The sequence below is a fragment of the Cervus elaphus genome, chromosome 7, assembly GCF_910594005.1.
Source record: "Cervus elaphus chromosome 7, mCerEla1.1, whole genome shotgun sequence".
NCBI lineage: Eukaryota > Metazoa > Chordata > Mammalia > Artiodactyla > Cervidae > Cervus > Cervus elaphus.
Genome location: NC_057821.1, coordinates 11,733,648 through 11,748,908, shown reverse-complemented (window position 1 = coordinate 11,748,908; position 15,261 = coordinate 11,733,648). Strand labels below are relative to the sequence as shown.

Genomic DNA, 15,261 nt, shown 5'->3' with positions numbered 1-15,261 from the left:
TACAGAAGAGCCTGGGGGCACCCTAATACCACAAAACAGTAACGAATGACTTGCACACGTGCTTCTTTCGCTGCCTAGATGGCCTCTATTGAAGGCAGGCAGGGGCATTGTCATCTTTGTTTCCAGGAGCCTGGTAGTTTCTGCTCAAGGGCACTGCGCTCCATTCTCAAGGAACCAGTGAGCGTCCAAGTCTTGGGTCCTCGCTAACCCAAAGGATGGGATAGACTCCGCAGCTGGCTAGCCTTGGAAAGCAGGTTCCATGCACACTGGGGTGCCCTCCCCGTATCCGGTATCAGATGTCCAAACATGTGAGAGCTCACCCCATCCAAGGCAGTGTATGCTAATCCTTACCTTAAGGCAGTGTAGATGCCGGCGGGGGGGCGGGGGGGGGGCGGGCGGAGGAAGGGCTCCGGGGGACCTATTTATGAAGGAAATCAAGAGTTGGTAGGGGACCATGACTACACAGGTGAAAAAACTTCATGGAACTACACAGATGGGCGCGAGTACGCTCTCACACGCAAAAATGAGTGCAAGCCCGAGTGGTTAAATCTGAGGTTTGTCATCTAGTTAATTGCATCGGTCTAGTCCATTGTACTCCGCCGATATTAATTTCCTGGTTTTGATAACGCAATGTAGTTATGTAAGATGCTGAGAGAAGCTGGGTGGGTGATGGGTAAAAGGGACCTTTTTGTACAAATTCTGTCACGTTGGGGGAGAGTTTATAATTATTTCAAAACGAAAAAAACAAACAAAAAAAAACCTAAAAGGACTCTCCCCGCGAGCCCAGCCCGGTCCCGCCCACCCCGAAAATGCCCCACCCCTCAGACTTCTGCGCTCAACCCGGCCTCTCCAGCCGGAATGGGGCGGGGCGGGGAGGGGCGGCGCATGCGCAGACCCGGAACCCGCGCCGCGGCTCCGGGAAGTCACGCTTGCGCAGTCCGGCGCCTTGGCCGCCGCGCCAGCCCGTCTCCGCCGTGGGGTACTGGGCAGCGTTGGCCCCTGCGCTTGCCGTCTTTTCCGGCAGTTGGGGCTCTTCCTGTCGTCTTCACACCCGCAACCGCCCCGCGGCCCCCTCCTTCAGAGTCCCTAACGCGTCCCCTCCCCTCCTCGGGTCGGCTGGCAGCTGCTGCGGGGGTTTCGCCTTTCCTCACGTCGAGACCGCTGGCCCCGCCGGCGTCTGCGGCTGTTCGCCGCCCCCAGCCCTGCCTCTCCCCTCAGCCCCGGGCTCCGGTGAGTGTCTTGCTGCCGTTGTCTTCCGTCCATCCCGGCCTTTCCCCTTCTCTCCTCTTTCCCTAACTCTTTTTTGGGGTTCTCCCTTTCCCGCCGGCGTCCTCTTTCCAGCCCTGCCCTTTCGACCCCTCCTGTCAGTGCTTTCCCTCCCGGCTTCCAGAGGCTCCTGGCCGGTCCTCCGCATGGTTTCCCAGGCTCCGCACCCCGTCCTTTCTCTGTCTTCGCGTGCGGTTGGGGCGGGGTGCCAGGCTCTCTTCTTTCCTTGTCGCCTGCTTTGTCTGCTCGCTGCCACCGCTCATTCCCCTCCAGGATGTCTGTCGGTCGTTACCAATTTTCACGTCCTTTTCTTTTTTTTCCCTGGAGTCTTAAGAATCTGAGAGGTGTTGTCTGAGGCAGTTGTCGAAAGCCACCCTCTCTCCCACCTTGGGGGGCGGCGGTACTTTTGCGTCTGCCCCCTTCCCTATGGTTAGTCTTAGGGTACCGGGCTTCATATAATCCAATTGAAAACCACAGGAAAATGTGGTGGAGCCTTTTTTAAAGAGAGAGTGGAGAAGGAAAGTAAGGACTTGGGGCAGAGTCTGTGCAGAAAGACTTTTAAGTGTGCAGAATGGCAGGTAGTGAGACCAGAGCTCTCACTAGACGAACAGACACAAAGATGATCTTGTTCTTTTTGAAGTGTACGGGGGAAGGCTGGAGTGGAGAGCACTGCGTTTCCTCTCCCTTTCAGCGCACTTTGGCTCCGAGTTAGAGTTAGCCAGGCAGTGGATGTGGTTTCCCTAAGCGTAGAACAACCACCACCTCAATAATAGGCTCCAGTCTCCCCCCAGGCGAGAGATGGCAGCTTCCTCTTAAGGGGATGAGGTCAACTCTATCGCGCTCGGTATAGAAAACCATTCCATGTCCTAACCCCACCCCCGTCATACATACATATTTTCGGCTCCTAATAATGGGCATAAGAAACCAGTTTTTCCTAGCAAATCTTTTATAAGATACTTAACTAAGCGCGTAGTATTGTTCGCGATATGGGGAAGAATATTAAAAGCATTATAGGACAGGGTGCTTGCTTTCCAGTGTCTTACAGTTCCAGGAGGAAAAATTAGATATGTGACTATTAAGGAATAGTCTCAGCTCCAGTGTTGAATTGTCCAAATGAAAGATACTGGGTTGTCAGTCACAAAGACAGAATTGGTGAGGAAAGGGGATATTTACAGAGTTCACAGGGTACCTTTGTAAAGTCAGTCAGTTAACCATGCATAACTCTCTAGACACGACAATTTTCATTTGATCTCCTTTTAATGTTTGCCCAGACTTGTGAAGAACACATTCTTCTGTTACATTTCTTTTTTAACTTTTAAGATTTCTTGCTTACCTATCATTTCTTAATTCTGAGTTGGAGAATGAAACAAATAGGGCAAGGGCCTCCAGTGGCCTGTAGGTCAGGGCAAGAAGGCTTGAGTTGTCAAAAGCTTGAGGGAAAGCCATCTTATGTAAAGTACTTGGTTGACCCAGAAAACCTATAAATTGCTGTAGGGCAATGGTAACTTTTGATGAAAGGTTATTAGAATTATCAATTATGAATTTATGAGCAGAGGAAAAGGATGGGGAGGAGGGTTTGAAGAAAGGCCAAAGGGAAGGACGGTGTAACCTTAGCCATTGCATTAGAGACTGAATGAAGGTTGAAAACCATTCTGTTAGAACATTGTTGGCCTTTTATAGGAGTATCTTTGAGTGTATTTAATCTCCCGTTGATCTTTTAAAAAGTTTAGGAAGTTATGCTAGCAACTTAAATAGGTCAAAATGTTTGTTCTCCAGTTTTTATATACCCATTAATATAAATGTAATTTTGTTCTTTACCTTTGTTGACAACTGAAAATCTTTTTTTTTTTTTCTGAAAATCATTAATTTGCTCAATCTATGTTTACTAACTGCCTGTTATATGGAGGGCATTGTTTTTCTTAGGCTTAAACACTCTCTAGTTGTGTTTTTACGTGGAAATAATTTCATTTGTTAAAATGTGTGTATATATATATATATAGAGAGAGAGACAGACAGAAACATTCTCCGGAAATTTTCAGACAAGGGAGGAGTACTAAGCACTCTCTTGCTTCAGACTTGTTTTTAAATCTGGTTTTAAAATTTCCTCACCAAACTTAGAGAGCATGTGGTTTTCATTGTGGGTGGAGGGGTACAGGCTGACAAATAAGGAACCACACCCAAGCTTCATAAACCAGACAGAGGTTTAAAAAGAATTCTGATATCCTAAAAACATTTGAGTTTGCTTTGATGTTAGGAGAAACTTCCCCATAAAAAATAACATTTTATAGTAAGATTGAGATGAATTCAGTGTCTTGAATTTGTGATTACTGATGATTTTAGCACATCATGAATGACTGACTTTGAAGTAGAGCCTTGATTTTGAATCTCTTCTCTGAAAAAATTATTCTTTATGTGATTCCCCCCCCCCAGTATCTTTTTGTAAAATTGCTTAATTTGAAAAAATTGCCTTTTTTCTTAGTAGTAATGTGTTTACACATATCTTAAAAGGCTACATTTAATTTCCAAAACAATTTTAAAAGTTGCAAAGTATCAAGAGGAGAACCTTAAGAAAACTTTTGAAATTAAAAGACGCTTGCTCCTTGGAAGGAAAGCTATGACAAACTTAGACAGTGTATTAAAAAGCAGAGACATCACTTTGCCAACAAAGGCCTATATAGCAAAGCTATGGTTTTTCTAGTAGTCATGTACTGATGTGAGAGTTGGACCATAAAGAAGGCTGAGTGCCAAAGAACTGATGCTTTTAAATTGTGCTGTTGGAAAAGACTCTTGAGAGTCCCTTGGACAGCAGGGAGATCAAGCCAGTCAATCCTAAAGGAAATCCACCCTGAATATTCATTGGAAGGACTGATGCTGAAGCTCAAATACTTTGGCTACCTGGTGTGAAGAGCCGAGTCATTGGAAAAGACCTTGATGCTGGGTTAGATTGAGGACAGGCGGAGGAGGGGTCGACAGAAGATGAGATGATTGGGTAGCAGCCTCGATTCAATGGGCATGAGTTTGAGCAAACTCTGGGAGATGGTGAAGGCAGGGAAGCCTGGCATGCTGCAGTCTATGGGGTCGCAAAGAGGCAGACACGACTGAGTGACTAAGCAACAACAAAGCTATTTAAACCTCATTGGTATCAGTTTTCAAATATGTAAAACTAGGAACTTAGGGCCTCTTGTTTTTAAGGTATCTTTCATCACTAAAGTTATGACGTAGGTTTTTTCTTTTGTAGTATTGTTTCCATCATAGTTCTTTGTTTTAACTTGTCAACTCAAATAGATAGCAGACATCTGTCGAATACCATAAGCCGTGTCACTTGTCATTTATACTTGTAGATGAAGATTTTAGTCATAGATTTTTTTAAACTATAGAAATTGTAAATTTAAAAGTTCTTGGTAACTTTATGGTAATTGTACACACTCATTGACAAAAACGTGGAAAAGCACAGACAAGAAGATGATCTATTGTATTCTCCCTGCCTAGAGTTAGACCACTAATATTTTTTCCCACTGGTAACATTTTGATATATGTTTCTAATAATTCTTTGCATATACAGTAAACACATAAAAGTGAAATGGTATATGTTCTGTTTTATAACCTATTATTTTCAATTAGATTGGAAATATTTTTCCTGAAAAATGTTTTTTGTTTTATTCTTTAAAGGCTTGCCTGACAAACATTTGAACATATTTTAATTGTCTGCATGTTATTTCATTGTAGGACTTTTCCATGATTTAATCAATTCTATTCTTGATTATTCAAGTTACTTGTAGTTTTTCTTTGTCATTACAATGCTGCATTGAATTCCTTTGTGTGTGAATCCTTGTGGGTCTTTGATTCCTTTAAGGTAGATTCCTGATGGCAAAGAATGGTACTGCCTGTGTTACATGTTCTTAATATATGTGTTTGGTATTGTGGTCTTGTTCCCTTCTTTCTGAAAAATGCAACGCTCTTCCTTAAGGATGTATTCATGTTGCTTTTGACTGCTATATGGTTATTTCTTTATATGTCTCCACAACATTTTACTTCTTGATTTGCTTACTGAATTGCTTCTAGTTTCTCTTGACACAGTTGATGGCATAAGGACCATCTTCTGTAGTGCACATCCTGTTCATGCTCCCTTAAAAGCCTGTGTGGAGTTGGGGGGAGTCCCCTGGCAGTCTGGTGGTTTCAACTCTGTGCTTCCACTGCAGGGGGCACGGGTTCCATTGGCGCAAGAAAAGTTAAAAAGGAACCTGTGTGATAGTTTCTCTAAGGCCTTATACCTAGCCATGGTATTTCTGTGTCAAAAAACATTAATGTATACTTGTTTTCACCAAGTATTCTGTTTGTCTGGGTTTTGTTTAATACTGTTTGTATTCCAGAAAACTTAGGTCAATTTACATTCCTATCAGTAGGGTAGGAGAGTGCAGAACTGGTGGATTCTGTCTCCAAAACTAATACCTCTTTTTTTTTCATTGTTTCTAGCAGCCATGGCAATGACAGGCTCAACACCTTGCTCGTCCATGAGTAGTCACACAAAGGAAAGGGTGACAATGACCAAAGTGACCCTGGAGAATTTTTATAGCAACCTTATTGCTCAACATGAAGAACGAGAAATGAGGTAAAGAATTTTGAGAAAATCGAGTTATGGTTTGGGGATCCTTCTCTTGTTTTATGAATTACATTTGTAATATGACTGAAAGGAGACGAGGAGCAGCAACCATGTTCTAACCAATTCCATTACAGTGGAGTAACAGTGTTGTTGATTTCCAAGGTCCTTGCTATTAACCTACTTATTTCTATTTCTGTTTACTGGTCAAGAACATAAAATTCCATGGTACTATAAGAAGTTAATTGGACCAAAACCTTGGAGTTCATCATTAAGACACTGTGATATAATGGAAAGAGCAGTATTATGGAGCCAGATCTGGCTTTAGAATCCTGCCTTTACCATCTGGTCAATGTATGAGGTTAGAACAGGTTTTTAGTCTTTCTGCACATCAGTTCTATCTGGAAAATGAGGAGAGTACTACTTGCCTTTCAGAATTGCTGTGGGTATTAGATGTAACACATATAAGTACCCACCAAAGTGCCTCACACCTAGTAATCACGTGAACGGTGGTGGTAGTGTTACAGAGTCCAAGCTCATACTGCTCGCTGCACTGACAGACCAGTAAATTGAGAGACGAGTTGTTGGGGCAAGAAATAGTGACTTTATTCTGAAAGTGAGAAAACTGAGAAGATGGTGGACTCATGCCTCTAAAGAACCGTCTTGCCTAAGGCTTTTCTTCCACTAACCGGAGAGGGAGTAAAGTCAGACATTTCCTGGTTCCAGTCAGCTTCCAGAGGGGCTGTTTTAATTTCTTCCTCCCTACAATCATTCACAGGTGGGCCTGGTCATGATTGTTCCTATGAGCTAAACAAAGGTCTTTTAGCTTAATGCTCGTTCCTTGAGAGACAGGGTTATCAGAGATGGGTCATTACGTATAATTTAAGCTTATAGGCAACATCCCTTTAGTGATTAACTTGTAATAGAATATAAAGAGTCTTCCCTATTAGAGTGGCAGGTATTGTTACTGATCTAGTGTGTACTATCCATGTAGTAAGTCATTATTTAAAATTTTTTCCCAGTATTTTATTATGAAAATATTTAGAAGCACAGAAAAGTTGAAAGAATTGTTTTCAATAAATACCCATACAGACATCATATAGATTCTACATTTATCATTTATCACATATTGATCTATTCATCCCTTAATGCATTTATTAATTCATCTTAATCTTTTTGCTTGTACCTCAAAGTATGTTGCAGATGTCTGTTTGTTTTACTTCTGAATATTTCTGCTTGTATAACGAGTTTGAGATATATATTTTTTAAGGGAGTTGCAAGTTTGCATACAATGAAATGCCCACCTTAAGGGTACATTTCGATGAGTTTTGACAAAAACATATACCTTTGTGACTTAAACCTCTCTCAAGACAGAATATTACCGTCACCCTAGAAAGGTCTTTCCTGGAGATTCTTCTTCAACCCCTGGCCACTGCTGTTGTGGTTTTGTTTCTACCATAGATTAATATTGTCTGTTCCATACAAAAGGAACATGTAAATGGATTCATTTGAATAAGGCACATCTTGCACTCAGCCTAATGTTTTAAAAGTTCATCCATTTTGCTGTTGTGTCCATAGTTTGTTCCTTTATATTGCTGAGTACCATTCTGTTTTCTGACTGTACCATAGTTTGCTTATATCTTCTTTTATTGGTAAAAATTTAGACTTTTTAAAGTTTTTGGCTATTTTGAGTAAGTTGCTCCGAACATTTATATGTAGATCTTTTTGCGAACATTTGTTTTCAGTTCTTAAGTAAATATTTAGGAATGGAATAGCAGGCTCTTGGCTCATAAATATGCATTAGTATATGTTTAGTTTTATAAGAAGTTGCTAGACATTTTTCTAAAATATTTCCAATGTGTATGAGAGTTCTAGTTGCTTTATATGTATATATTTTAAACATTGGTATTGTTAGTCTTTTAACCAGCTCTTTTTGTGGATGCTCAGTGGTATTTGATTGTTTTTTTAATTTGCATTTCCTTGATGATTAAATGATGTTCATAATTTTTATTTATATGCCTTTTGGCCATATTTTCCTTTGTGAAGTGTTTGTTCAAATTTTTTGACTATTGAGTTTTGGAGTTTCTTTAGATACTGAGCCTTTGTTGTAGATGTGTTTTGCAAAGTTTCTACCAGTCTGTGGCTTTCCTGTTCATCTAATTTGGCATTTTTTTTTTCTTTTGAGGTTATTGCCTTCTGTGACCTCTAAGAAACCTTTGCCTACTCCGCAGTCATGAAGATAATTCTCTTATGTTTTCTTCTGGAAGTTTTATAGGCTTAGTTTTTAAATTTATGTGATCAATCTTGAATTGATAAGTGTGTGGGGTATGAGGTGGGGTTTAAAATATATTTTCCATATGGATATCCAATTATTTTAGCACTCTTTGTTGCAAAGACTTTATTTTCTCCATTAAATTGCTTTTGAAAATCAAATGTCATATAATTGTAAATCTGTCTGGGCTGTTTGTTCTGTTTCATTTATCTATTTGTCTGTATGCCAGTATCAGATTGCCTTGATTATTGGAGCTTTGTAGTAAGTTTTGAAGTCAGTATAAGCCCTCAACTTGGTGGTGGTTCTTGTTTTTTTCAAGATTACTTTGAATATTCTAGGTTCTTTGAATTTACATATACATTTAAAAATTAGCTTAATCAGTTTCTGCAGAAAAGCCTGATGAAATTATGGTTGTAGTTGTATTGAATCTGTAGATCAGTTTGAGGGAGAGTTGACATCTTTACAATATTGAATCTTTTGATGCATGTCTCTCCATTTTTGTTCGGTCTTTAATTTTTCTTAGCAATATTTTCTAGTTTTAGGGTGGAGGCCTTTCATGTGTTTTGTTTGTCTATTACTAATATTTTGGGATTTTTTTTGATGCTGTTGTAAGTGGATATTTGAAATTTCATTTTCCACTTCTTTGTTGCTAGTATATAGAACTATAACTGAATTTTGCATATTGACCTTAAACCTTGCAACTTGGTAATTTACTTTCATAGTAGCCTTTTTGTAGATTGCTTAAAATTTTCTTTGTTAAGAATCATACCCAGATAGAGGTTTACATCTTCCTTTCCAGTCTGTACACATTTTCATTCTTTTTACCTTTTCACATTGACTAGGATTTCAGGTGCAGTGTGGAATGTAAGTGATGGGAGTAGACATCTTTTGTTCCCGATTTACAGGGGAAAGCACTGTTTCTCTGTTAGTTATGATGTTAAGGTAGGTTTTTCAAAGATGCTGTTCATTGATTGGGAGAGTTTCCTTATGTTCCTATTTGAGAATTTTTATCATGAGTGGGTGTTGAATTTTGTCAAATGCTTTTTCTACATCTTTGAGATGATCATCTTGTGTTTTCTTTATTCTTTCACTGTGGTAAATTACATGGACTGAGTTTTGAATGCTAAACTCACCTTCCATTCCTGAGGTAAAACCCTCTTGGTCAAAATGCATTGTTCTCTATATATTGATGGATTCTGTGTGGTAGGGGATGGATAAGGATTTTGCAATCATTTTTTATAGGAGGGTATAAATCATAATTTACATGGGATATATGATTTGATTTTAAATATGCAGCTCTGTATGCAGAATAGCAAGATACTTTATACGTGGTGGTGGCTAGCTTTGTTCACTGGGACAAAAAAGAGCACGGGGAATTAAAAAATAAATTTGCATGCTCTAGGCATGTGAAACCTGTTGGGGATGGTTATTTTAAAATACAACTGCTCGCTCGCTCTCTTTTTTTTTTTTTTACAACTGCTCTTTTGAAATCAGAGCTTCTGGTGTTGCAGTTACAAAGAAATGTTTATGAGTTCTGATTAACTTGTTTTATTTGATAATAGTTAGTTGGTACTTGTTATCTGTTTTATTTACAGTAATGTGTATATGTTAATCCCAATCTCCCAATTTATCACTTCCCTCCATGTTTCCCCTTTGGTAACTGTAAGTTTGATTTCAAGATCTGTGAATCTATTTTGTTTGTAAATAAGTTCATTTGTATCATTTTTTAATTAGATTCCACATATGTGAAAGTTAGTCAGTCGTGTCTGACTCTTTGTGACCCCATACAGTCCATGGAATTCTCCAGGCTAGAATACTGGAGTGGGGAGCCTTTTCTTTTTCCAGTGGATCTTCCCAACCTAGGGATCGAACCCAGGTCTCCCACATTGCAGATGGATTCTTTACCAGCTGAGCCACAAGAGAAGCAGATTCCACATATAAGTGTTACCATATGATTTGCCTTTCTCTAACTGATTTACATCACTTAGAAAGATAATCTCCAGGTCCATCCATGTTGCTACAAATGGCGTTATTTTCTGCTTTTTAACGGCTGAGTCATATTCCATTGCATATATGTACCACATCTTCTTTATCTGTTCCTCTGTTGATGGAGATTTCAGTTGCTTCCATGTCTTGGCTATTGTAAATACTGCTTCAGTGAACATTCGGGTGCATGTATCTTTTTGAATTATGATTTTCTCCAGGTACAAGCCCAGGAGTGAGATTGCTGGATCATATGGTAGTTCTGTTTTTAGTTTTTTAAGGAAGCTCCATGCTTTTCTCCATAATGGTTGTACCAGTTTACATTCCTACCAACAGTGTAGGAGGGTACTCTTTTCTCCGTAGCCTCTTCAGCATTTTTTGTTTGTAGACTTTTTGATGATGGCCATTTTGACCTGTGTGAGGTGATACCTTATTCTAGTTTTTGCATTTCCTTAGTGCCCTCTTTTTTGGACGTGAGTTGATATTTGGTCTTAAGTTTGTTGATACAGTTTGGTAAGACTGTCTTATTTGGGGTTTTATCACTCTAAGAAAATTAAAAAAGAAAAGCAGTATATAAATAACTTATATAGCTCAACATCAGAAAGTCAAACAATGCGATTGAAAACTGGGCAGAAGAGCTGAGTAGACATTTTCCCAAAGAGGAAACACAGATGGCCAGCAGCCACATGAAAAGATGCTCGACCTCACTAATCATCAGGGAAATGCAAATCAAAACCACCATATCACCTCACGCCTGTCAGAATGGCTATCACCAAAAAGAACACACATGACAATTGTTGGCAAGGATGTAGAGAAAAGAGAACCCTCCTACATGGTCAGTGTGATTGTAAATTGGTGTAGCTACTGAGGAAAACAGTATGGAGGTTTCTTAAGAAACTAAAAATAGTTACCATATGATCCAGCAATTCCATTCCTGGGTTTTTATTAGAAAAAACCAGAGTCACTAGTTCAGGAAGCTGTGTACCCCAATGTTTATAGTAGCATTATTTACAGTTGACAAGATATGGAAGCAACCTAAGTGTCCATCAACAGAGGATTGTGTAAAGAAGATGTGTGATGTATGTATACATACTCACACAATGGAATATTACTAAGCCATAAAAAGAATGAAATTTTTACCATTTCAGCAATGTGGATGGACTTACAGGGTGTTATTGCTAAATGAAGTAAGTTAGATAGAGAAAGACAAATACTGTGTGACATCATTTGTATGTAGAATTTAAAACATACCACAAACCAGTAAATATAACAAAGAAAGAAGCAGACTCACAGATAGAACAAACTAGTGGTTACCAGTAAGGGGGAGGGGTCATAAAGAGGTAGGGGAGTGGGAGGTACAAACTATTAGATGTAAGATAGGCTACAAGGGTGGATTGTACAACATAGGAAATATAGCCAGTATTTTGTGATATTTGTAAATAGATTGTAGCCTTTAAAAACTATGAAAATTTGAAAAATTTAAAGAACAGTGATTGGCAGGAGCTACTACAGTAGTCAGTAAACTTAGATTGGAACTGTCAGAGATAGATTTTTAAGAGTTTTGATGTCATGGGGGCAACATCACAGAACCTTGAAAAATAAGCAGAGTTTTAATGATATGAGACAATTGATGGTTAAGAAACATTTAATTTTGAATATGTGGCTAATATATGATGAGCAGTTTGAAATAAGTATTGGGCTGGTAAATTTGGGGGCTAGTAAAAGAGATCAGGTTGTAATACAAATTTTTGTTTGTATATGTCTTGTCTTTAAAATCTCTAGTTTTTCTCCCACTTACACGCAACTTTTTTTTAATTTTTACTTATATGGTTCTGCCAGGTCTTCCTTGGGCCATGTAGGATCTAGTTCCCTGATCAGGGATCAAACCCAGGTCCCCAGCATTGGGAGTGTGGTATCTTAACCACTGGACCACCAGGGAGGTCCCTATATGCAACTTTGTGCCATTCTGTTTATAGTAGAGCACTGAGTTATATTTGCAACTTTTTATTTATTTATGGCTGCACTGGGTCTCCATTGCTGCATGCGGGCTTTCTCTAGTTGCGGCAAGTGTGGGGCTTCTGACTGTGGTGGCTTCTCTTGTTGTAGAGCTAGGCATGTGGCCTCAGTAGTTGTGGTGCATGGGCTTAGTTGCTCCTCCACATGTAGGATCTTCCCAGACCAGGGATGGAACCTATGTTCCCTGCATTGACAGGTGAATTCTTAACCACTGGACCACCAGGGAAGTCCAACATTGGTTATTTTGAACAAAGGGTTTACTGCAGAGGGAAATGAGATCAAAGCTGAAAGGCAGAAGGAAAAATGAAAATCATTTGGAAATTGTCTCCTGTATAAAAGTAGAATAGGGAACATTGGGCTATTTCATAGAAATAGTACAGTGATCCTACATATTGGTTTAAACAATTAAATTTCCTGAGTCTAGTGTGGCAGAATGCTTATTGAAGCTCCTTATAGATGGCAAACTGAGTACATCGAGTAGTGCAAATCATTATTTTTTAATCTGTCTTTTGCCTTTCCTGGCCTCTGTGTTAAGCTTCTCTATCAATGGCAGTTCTCCTGTTCTCTCGTGTGATCCTGGGTATCCATAAAGAGAGATAGGTGTTAATAATCACCTAGTTGTTCATAGAAAATTAATGGTTTGGATAATTTGTAGCAGTTTGAAATGAAAACTGAGGCAACTGGCATTTTTTTTTACAAAATGATCTGTGTTGTTTCTGTTCTTTATGAATATTATTTTGGTGGATTAATTAAAGCCACAAAAGCCTAATTTATTTTTTTTCTAAAAGCCTAATTTAATAGGCAATAATTTTGTGCTTTTCCCTTTCTTCCCCCTAAATCATATAAGAATTCTTCTACATTTTACCCTCTGAGAACCAGCATCTGCTGCTACTTCTCTTCCATATTCTTACTCAGGTTTTTCTGTTTGCTTTTAGTCTGATCTGATACTGAGTTTTGCAATGTGTGGTTATTATAGTGAGCAAATGCAGTGTTTGATTATTACTAGTGAACAAGTGTCAGTTTTATTTGGGCCCCAGGAATGGGTGAGTCTAGACTTATATATTAAGAAGAGGTGGCAAGAATACACAGAACTATACAAAATAGATCTTCATGACTCAGATAACCACAATGGTGTGATCACTCACCTAGAGTCAGACATCTTGGAATGCGAAGTCAAGTGGGTCTTAGGAAGCATCACTATGAACAAAGCTAGTGGAGGTGATGGAATTCCAGTTGAGCTCTTTCAAGTCCTAGAAGATGGTGCTCTGAAAGTGCTGCACTCAATATGCCAGCAAATCTGGAAAACTCAGCAGTGGCCAGGGGACTGGAAAAGGTCAATTTTCATTCCCATCCCAAAGAAGGGCAATGCCAAAGAATGTTCAGACTACCTCACAATTGCACTCATCTCACATGCTAGCAAAGTAATACTCAAAATTCTCCAAGTCAGGCTTCAACAGTACATGAGCCGTGAACTTCCAGATGTTCAAGCTGGATTTAGAAAAGAAAGAGGAACCAGAGATCAAATTGTCAACATCTGTTGGATGTCACAGAAAAAGCCAGAGAATTCCAGAAAAACATCTGCTTTATTGACTACGCCAGAGCCTTTGACTGTGTAGATCACAACAGACTATGGAAAATTCTGAAAGAGATGAGAATACCAGACCACCTTCCCTGCCTCCTCAGAAATCTGTATGTAGGTCAAGAAGCAACAGTTAGAACCAGACATGAAACAACAGACTGGTTCCAAATTGGGAAAGGAGTACGTCAAGGCTGTGTATTGTCACCCTGCTTATTTAACTTCTGTGCAGAGTACATCATGTGAAATGCCAGGCTAGATGAATCACAAGCTGGAATTAAGATTGCTGGGAGAAATATCAATAACCTCAGATATGCAGATGACACCACCCTTATGGCAGAAAGTCAAGAACTAAAGAGCCTCTTGATGAAAGTGAAAGAGGAGAGTGAAAAAGCTGACTTAAAACCCAACATTCAAAAAACTAAGATCATGGCATCCAGTCCCATCAATCTATGGCAAGTAGATAGAGGAACAATAGAAACAGTGACAGAGTTTATTTTTTTGGGCTCCAAAATCACTGTAGATGGTGACTGCAGCCATGAAATTAAAAGACACTTTCTCCTTGAAGAAAAGCTGTGACCAACCTAGACAGCATATTAAAAAGCAGAGACATTATTTTGCCAACAAAGGTCTGTCTAGTTATAAAGCTACGGTTTTTCTGGTAATCATGTATGAATGTGAGAGTTGGACTGTAAAGAAAGCTGAGCGTTGAAGAATTGGTGCTTTTGAACTGTGGTTTTGGAGAAGACTCTTGAGAGTCCCTTGGACTGCAAGGAGGTCCAGCCAGTCCATCCTAAAGGAAAGCAGTCCTGAATATTCATTGGAAGGACTGATGTTGAAGCTGAAACTCCAATATTTTGGCCACCTGATGCAAAGAACTGATTCATGAAAAGACCCTGACACTGGGAAAGATTGAGGGCAGGAGGAAAAGAGGACAACAGAGGATGAGATGGTTGGATGGCATCACTGACTCGATGGACATGAGTTTGAGTAAACTCCAGGAGTTAGTGATGGACAGGGAAGCCTGGCGTGCTACAGTCCATGAGGTCTTAAAGAGTTGGACACGACTGAGTGACTGAATTGAACTGACTAGATATCAGTCAAACTAATTTGTTGAGATTTTTAAAGATTTGTGTAATATTCATTTTTAGGGTAATTCTGGAGAATTCTAAGTTCTGATCATGGAGATACCCACTGTTTATTTCTATACCATTTTCCTTGGTTTTAAGTGATTCATCTGCAGAAATTGGAAATATTGTCCACTCAACTTGCTTGTATAGTGGACTAGCCTTTCCTCCCATCCCTGTTGCCTTTGAATCAAGCTGTATTGGAGGCGAGTCTAAATTAGGTGTAGTAAGGGGGCTAATTACAAGAAGTAGTCATGAATGTGTGTGTATGTTGACACTTCTTTTTTTTTTTAATTTAGTAAATACATCTTGGGCTTTCCTGGTGGCTCAGAGTATAGAATCTGCCTACAATGACTCGAGTTCAATCCCTGGGTTGGGAAGATCCCTTGGAGAAGGAAATGGCAACCCACTCCTATATTCTTTC

At 39.6% G+C, this 15,261-nt stretch overlaps 1 protein-coding gene across 2 annotated transcripts in view; it reads left to right on the top strand.

Annotated features, from left to right (window-relative positions):
* The first annotated feature begins 903 nt into the window (after positions 1 to 903).
* The window catches only part of STK38 (serine/threonine kinase 38), a 42,002-nt gene continuing 27,644 nt past the window's right edge, over positions 904 to 15,261 (top strand). Inside the window, exons 1-2 of one of the 2 annotated variants that reach the window (XM_043907307.1) lie at positions 904 to 1,230; positions 5,743 to 5,875. In XM_043907307.1, coding sequence (XP_043763242.1) covers positions 5,745 to 5,875 — 131 coding nt within the window. In that variant the 5' untranslated portion in view covers positions 904 to 1,230; positions 5,743 to 5,744. Of the gene's footprint in view, positions 1,231 to 5,739; positions 5,876 to 15,261 lie in introns of both variants that reach the window. The other variant, XM_043907308.1, reaches the window with a different exon arrangement.